At 39.3% G+C, this 7435-nt stretch overlaps 1 protein-coding gene across 1 annotated transcript; it reads right to left on the minus strand.

Moving 5' to 3' along the window:
• Positions 1-604: 604 nt before the first annotated feature.
• Positions 605-2917, minus strand: LOC308147367 (ADP-ribosylation factor-like protein 4C). The gene has a single exon (XM_080519487.1). The coding sequence runs from the start codon at positions 2610-2612 to the stop codon at positions 2025-2027; it is 588 nt and encodes a 195-aa protein (XP_080375613.1). The 5' UTR covers positions 2613-2917; the 3' UTR covers positions 605-2024.
• Positions 2918-7435: the final 4518 nt, after the last annotated feature.

Genomic DNA, 7435 nt, shown 5'->3' on the forward strand with positions numbered 1-7435 from the left:
TGCTGGCTGGTTGATTGGCTGGTTGGTCACTCATCACTCAACTTGCTGTTTCCTTGCTTGTTTATTATTCGCTTTGGAACGTGAAAGAAAAAAGTCACTCTGTTGACGTAAAGGAAACCTGCCATCATTTTCTGAAACTGAGAAAATAAAAGCTCTTCTTTGAGCTTTGTGCTTTAAATCTGGACTTCATAAACAAACCAGCAGAAAATTTCTGCCCCGAGAAGTTCCTCAAATGTTTGTTTTCTCCATTTCCACCCAGATAGCAGACTATCACTGCTCATAATCTCAAAATACACAAAGACTTCCTCCTCCTCCTCTTCTGGTAGTCACTTTACATCAAAAGCAGACAGCGAGCCAATACTAGTGTATTTGGACACTTTGAGAACTCAAGATAATTTGGAATTATATTAATCTAATTTTCTTTAAATTTATAAAGCGCTTTTTGTCTGTCATTTCTGGGATTATGTCTATCAGAAAAATCACATTCAATTAAAAATACGAATTTTATTTGGTCAAATTAGATTTCATCTGTACAACCGAGTAAGAAAAATGTTTCCGTGGTGTTGTGTTGCCAATGAAGAGTCACAAAAAACCGACACACAAATTGACTTACAAAGAGTTTAATCCCAAAAATACTTCTTTCTTCTACCATTTTGGCTTTGTTTTTTCTTTAATACATGGTTTGGTCTTGCTGTATCTTGGCTGTACCACTAAACTGTATCGTTACATAACCGGAACCGTTGCGTCATGCAGAGTTGAAGGAGGAATATTTCACGTAAGAGCCCCCTGGTGGTGGAAACTGGTACGGCAGATATGGAGAACATGCTGCAGGTTTATGCTGGAGTCGTTAATCTTTAGATTTTTTTTTTTCCGTGCAGATGTGAAGTAGTTAGAGAAGAGTCCAGGTGAGACATTCAACAGTCCTAATGCTAACGATTCCGGGAGCTGTCAGGGTTTTTTTTATTTAGTCGAGTTCCTGATTAAATATCATTTTACCAAGCTGCTCAACAGGTCCCAGCCTGTCGTTGGGTTTTCACTAAGTCGTCATTTTACAGGAAGACACTGGATGCACTCCAAACGGGTCACTCCGACTCTGGAGAACTGCTGATGACGTTTCCTAAACTCAGCCGATGCGCCGACGACACCATCATATTCATATTCCCAGGCACTCTGCTTGGTCTAAAGGAGGTACAACAGTCGTCTATCAAGGCAAACCATCCGTGTTTTCACCAACATTCTGTATTTTGTGGTTTTATGCAGTTCATGGCGATGTGGATGGTGGTTTACTGCATTCTTCGAGGTCTGCAACCACGTGGCTCTTCAGCCGATCCATGAAGCTTTCATTATATGTCATGGAAATTAACATTTCTTTTTATTTTAATTGCCTTCTGCATTAATTTCAGGATATAAACAGCTAAATATAATAAAACTGCTAAGTCAGGCATATAAGGGAAAGCAAGAGGAGACAAAAGAAAATAAATGAAGAAAAAGAGGAAATTGAAAAAAAGAGTGGATAAAAGAAATGAGAATGATACAGAAAAAAAGAAAAATAGAATGAGAAAAATGTAAAAAGGAAATGAATGTCTAAAAAATTAAGGAAAAATAGAAAAAGGAAAATGAGGAAAATAAAGAAAACAGACAAATAGACAACTGGAAAATGAAAATAAATCAAAGGAAAACAATGAACAAAAAAAGAGAAAGTGTAGTGTAGCTAAAACCGCTCTGGGAAACAAGCAGCAGAATAAACAGCTGGCTATCTAAAGTGAATAAAATAGATAAGATGTATAAAATGGCAAAAATAAACAACTTTAAAAATGTCCACAACAGCAAAATATGTAATAAAATATATCTAAATTGTACCTGTGACACTTCATTATTACTTTACATATTGCAATTCTTTAAATATTTTGTTTTTCTTTATGCTAACATGTTTTGTGGCTCCAGACTGATTTGACTTGGTGTAAAATGGTGAAAGCGTCTCGTTGTTTTGTCCTGTGATGAACACAAGTTTTCTTCCTCCACCATCACTGTCTCTTCTTCCTCTGCTTGAGACTCTTCCTCCTCTTCACGATCATCTCGTACAGCTTGTCCATGCCCTCGTGCAGCCCCTCGCCGATGATGGCGCAGGCCGGCTGCACGTGGTACGGCGTGGCGGGGCTCAGCTCGGCCAGCGCCAGCTGCCTCTCGATCTCCCCGACGTCCAGCGCGCGCGGCAGGTCCTGCTTGTTGGCGACGACCAGCAGCGGCGCGCCCGGGTTCTCCGCGAAGCGCGCGACGATGCGGTGCAGCTCGGCGCGCGCCTCCTCCAGCCGCTCGGCGTCCACGGAGTCCACCACGTAGACGATGCCGTCCGCGCCGCGGCTGTACGGCTTCCACAGCGGCCGCAGCTTCTCCTGGCCGCCGACGTCCCAGAAGTGGCAGCTGATGCCGCGCGACGCGCCCGCGCCGCCCAGCCTCACGCGCTCCGTGTTGAAGCCGATGGTGGGCACCGTGTTGACGAACTCGTCGAATTTGAGCCGGTAGAGCACGGTGGTCTTCCCCGCGGAGTCCAGGCCCAGCATGACGATGTGCAGGGACTGGAAGGCGGCCAGGTTGGACCAGCTCGTGCCCATGATGTTCGCAGGCGGTTCCACTGCAGAGGAGGAGGGGGAAGAAAAAAAGAAGCTCACGCGACCATAGCGCGGGGGAAACGCGCCGCAGCCTTTCCCGTTGCTTGGCGGCACTCCGGCAGCCTAACAAGCCGCAGCGGCAGCAGGAGCATCCCTGGATCCAATCCAGCAAAAATAATAACTAAAAAAAGACAAGGAACAGGCGCTAAATCATCCCAACGTGTGGAAGCGGGGCGCAATCACGCGCCGCTCTCCAGCTTTTACGGCACGGTTCACGGAGAGTCACATCGTGTCTGCGCGTCTTCAGCTGCCCGAGAAAAACACCAGTGACGTCGCGTGACGCGTTTTCGCCCGGTTCACAGAATAAAATCCAACCGGTAGCAGACCAAACACAATGATATGAGCGAAGAAGCTCTTATTCTGAAGGTCATCCTGGTCAAGCGTTTCCTATGCGCAGTTGAGACACGCAGCGCGCGAACAGCGACATCGAGTGGACAAATAGAGAAACAATGCATGCGTGTTTTACATGACATACATATTTAACTCGCATGCGTCATTGTGTATAGAAATATGTCAGTTACCTACATTTACATAATAATAATACTAATAATACTACTACTACTACTAATAATAACAATAATAATATTAATACTAGCATATTTTTTACATTATTAACTCCTCCATTTTTTGTCTGTTACCTCAAAAAGTTTCTGGTTGTGACTGAGCTGATTAGTTTTGATTTCTTCCGAAAACCAATTCAGAATAACAGAATCAATTGTTTTTAATATAATAATTTTTTTCTCCTGATTATGAGATAAGTATCTAATTAATTGGTAAAAACCTAGTTGATTTTTATTTTTTTCACGTGAATGCAATACTCCACTACATTACTCATTGAGTTGAGTAGGTTATTATTGTTATTTACTTGATCGAGACACTAGCAATCAAGATATTCTGGTGGATAATTTGGATGATGATATACAAAAATCATATATAAAGATATTTCCTGTTGACAAATGTTTATTTCCTCATTTTATAATAGACTCCCGTTACAAAAACATAAAGTAATACCACTGTCACGCCAGTAGGTGGAGCCAGAGTCTTACATTCAACTCTGAGGAGAGCACCAAACATGACGTGTGTTTCAGGTAAATATTTCTAATACTTAAATGCAGATTTTCTATTACAAATACCTCCCAAAAAGAGTGAATTATTGGGTGGTTTTCTGTTTGAACGAATTTCAAATGGAAAATGATTAATTGAGATAAAAGGGCGGAGTGTAAAGGTCAGGGGTCTGCAGCCTTTATGATCAAAAGAGCTGTTTTCACCATTTTCCACCAAATGAAATTAGTCTGGAGCCACAAAACATGATAAAATACAGAAAAAGAATCATCTTTAAAGAATTGATATACATACAAAAAAACTTATGAAGGTCAGTTTACAATTTAGAGATATTTTACGATTTTTTTTAGCTGTTGTGCCCATTTTTTAAAGTTGTTTTATTTAACCATTTTCGCCACAATGGTTGGAGCGGTTTTAGCTATACTAGTCGTTTCTCTTCTGAAGGAAAAAAAATGGGAAAAAAGGAAAGAAATCAACAGAATATTAATTTCCATTTTTTCCTTCATTTTCCCTTTCCCCTATTTTCTATTTTTTCTTTATTTTCCTCTTCCCCATTTTTTTCCCCTTGTCTTCTTTTCTCCCTTTCTTTCTTTTCATTAAATCTATGTCTCACTTAACCGTTTTGTTTTATTCCTGGAGATTCGACCATTTTTGAAAAGCGGCACTAATTGTTCCCTCTGGCATTGATCTGCCTCCTAATGAGTGTGTGTGTGATCAATAAAAGGAATTATAAACAGGGTGTGGACACAAACACAATCTCCCAACTAACTCCTCTCTCTCTCTCTCTCTCCAACAAGCCTGAAGGTCTCTCGCTCATACACTGGTGTCGTCCAGGAGTCATTTCCTTGTAATTTATTCCTGCGTCTCCTCGCTATTCGTTAGGTAGCAGCAAGCGGCTGCACCAAAAAGCACAACCAAACAACTATTAAGGTTTACAGGAAAAAAAATGCAAACATTTCTTGAAGAATAGAAACGCTCGTAAAAACAAACCAGGAGCTTTGAGGCTTGTATATCTACTTGAGTTTGGTCACTTTATTGTCATTTTGTGGAGTTTCCACTTGATAACGGCGCCTCCCTGTGACTCCATGAAGTGGATCATTTCGTTCGCCCCCCCACCCCCCCTCGCCTCCCTCGTCCTCCTCGTGAAATCAGAACAACAACAACAACAGCAGATGAAACAGACTGACGACTCGTCCCAGAAGCTTTTCATCTCACCACCTGCTTTGCATTTTCAAAAGCTGCTCGTCGCCGGACAATTTGTCTTGAATGAATGAAAGTCTGTTCTCCCCTTGACTCATTTCTTAGTTTTTCAATTTTTCCTTATTTATCTATCTCCTCTTTTTTGCAATTTTTTTCCTAAATTTTTTGCTCTTTGTTTTGCTACATTTTTTCTATTTTCCTCCCTTTTTTCCCTATAATATCCTTTTTTACCCCTTTTCATTCATTTTGTTCCCTCTCCCCCTTTTTTCCATCATTTTTATATATTTTTTGCTCTTTTGTTGCTACATTTTTTCTGTTTTCCTTCCTTTTTTCTGTCATAGTTTATTCTTTTTTCCCTTTCTCTATAATATCCCTTTTTCATTCAATTTGTTCCCTTTCCCCCCCTTTCTTTCATTTTTTGTACATTCTTTGCTCTTTTGTTGCTACATTTTTCTATTTTCCTTCCTTATTTCTGTCAGTTTATTCTTTTTTCCCTTTCTCAATTTTACTCTTTTTCATCCATTATGTTCTTTTTCCCCCACCCTTTTTCCTAAAGTTTTCCTTGATTTTTTAAAATGCTTTTTTCCTTTTTTCTTCTTCAATTTGTCAATGCTTCTTCATTGTTCCCCCCCCCCCCCCCCTTTGTTCATTTTTCTTCATTGCTTCCTCTTCATTTCTGTGTCTTGACGTGGTTTGATTCATTTCGTTGCCCCCTCCATCTCCCTCGTCCTCCTCGTGATATCAGAACAACAACAACAACAACAACAAGAGCAGATGAAAAAGCCTGACGACTCGTCCCAGAAGCTTTTCATCTCACCACCTGCTTTGCATTTTCAAAAGCTGCTCATTGCCGGACAATTTGTCCTGAATTAATGAAGGGAGGAGAAAGTCTGTGTTCCCCCACCTCCAGTATCTGTGATCTGGTGATTTGACGGACGGGTGGAGGACGATCTCCTCCCGCTGATTACGGGTGAGGAGGATGATTACAGGGAAAGGTCGCCGCCTCGCCACTCTCTAATCAGCTGCTTCATTCAGCTCTTAATGCAGGTGATATTAAACCTCACATCATGAGATCGAAAGCTGATTAATCTGCAGACGTTAGTACTGATACACACTGAGGCCCCACGGCAACGAAAACGAGTGTAGTGGCAAAACGTCCATTTACACACAGCGATGCTCAGATCCACTGCAACCATGACTTTTTTATTTCGGCTCCAAAGGTGGAGGCGACAGAGCGCTGCTAGTGTGCACCAGTTCCTCCACCGTGGTAAATAGTTCCTTCTGCTCATGTGTGAGTAACAAACATGGCGGCCTCCATGACGTATTCTAGTTTTATTGTTCTTATGAGTAGTTTGTTGTCCATATTGGTAGTTTGGTCATCTATATTGGTAGTTTTATTGTCTGTATTGGTAGTTTTATCAACTATATTTATAGTTTTATTCTCTATATTGGTAGTTTTATTCTCTATATTGGTAGTTTTGTCATCTATATTGGTACTTTTATCGTCTATATTGGTAGTTATATCATCTATATTGGCAGTTATATCATCTATATTGGTAGTTTTATTCTCTATATTGGTAGTTATATCATCTATATTGGTAGTTTTATTGTCTACATTGGTAGTTTTGTTATCTATATTGGAAGCTTTATTGTCTATATTGATAGTTTTATCATCTATATTGGTAGTTTTGTCATCTATATTGGTAGTTATATCATCTATATTGGTAGTTTTATTGTCTATTGGTAGTTTTGTCATCTATATTGGTAGTTATATCATCTATATTGGTAGTTTTATTGTCTATTGGTAGTTTTGTCATCTATATTGGTAGTTTTATTGTCTAAATTGATAGTTTTATCGTCTATATTGGTAGTTTTGTCATCTATATTGGTACTTTTATCGTCTATATTGGTAGTTATATCATCTATATTGGCAGTTATATCATCTATATTGGTAGTTTTATTCTCTATATTGGTAGTTATATCTATATTGGTAGTTTTATTGTCTACATTGGTAGTTTTGTTATCTATATTGGAAGCTTTATTGTCTATATTGATAGTTTTATCATCTATATTGGTAGTTTTGTCATCTATATTGGTAGTTATATCATCTATATTGGTAGTTTTATTGTCTATTGGTAGTTTTGTCATCTATATTGGTAGTTATATCATCTATATTGGTAGTTTTATTGTCTATTGGTAGTTTTGTCATCTATATTGGTAGTTTTATTGTCTAAATTGATAGTTTTATCGTCTATATTGGTAGTTATATCGTCTCTATTGGTAGTTTTATTGTTTATATTGGTAGTTTTATTCTTGAGATTCACTCCTAATAGCATCCAATTCATCATTAGTCTTTTTCAATGTTGGATTCTCGCCATTATATTCACGTTTATGGCGTATTGTTCTTTGTACAAGTGTGTGATTTGATTACAAAAACCAGCACCAGCACCCCCTTGTGGCCCGGCATACTAACTACATCATTGTTGGTGTGTCTGCTGCTGCAG

The sequence above is a fragment of the Blennius ocellaris genome (assembly GCF_963422515.1).
Source record: "Blennius ocellaris genome assembly, chromosome: 24".
In the NCBI taxonomy this organism is placed as follows: domain Eukaryota; kingdom Metazoa; phylum Chordata; class Actinopteri; order Blenniiformes; family Blenniidae; genus Blennius; species Blennius ocellaris.

Bases quoted from the DNA above. Each gene is read 5' to 3' on its own strand.
- LOC308147367 (XM_080519487.1), bottom strand. From the start codon at position 2,612: ATGGGCACGAGCTGGTCCAACCTGGCCGCCTTCCAGTCCCTGCACATC.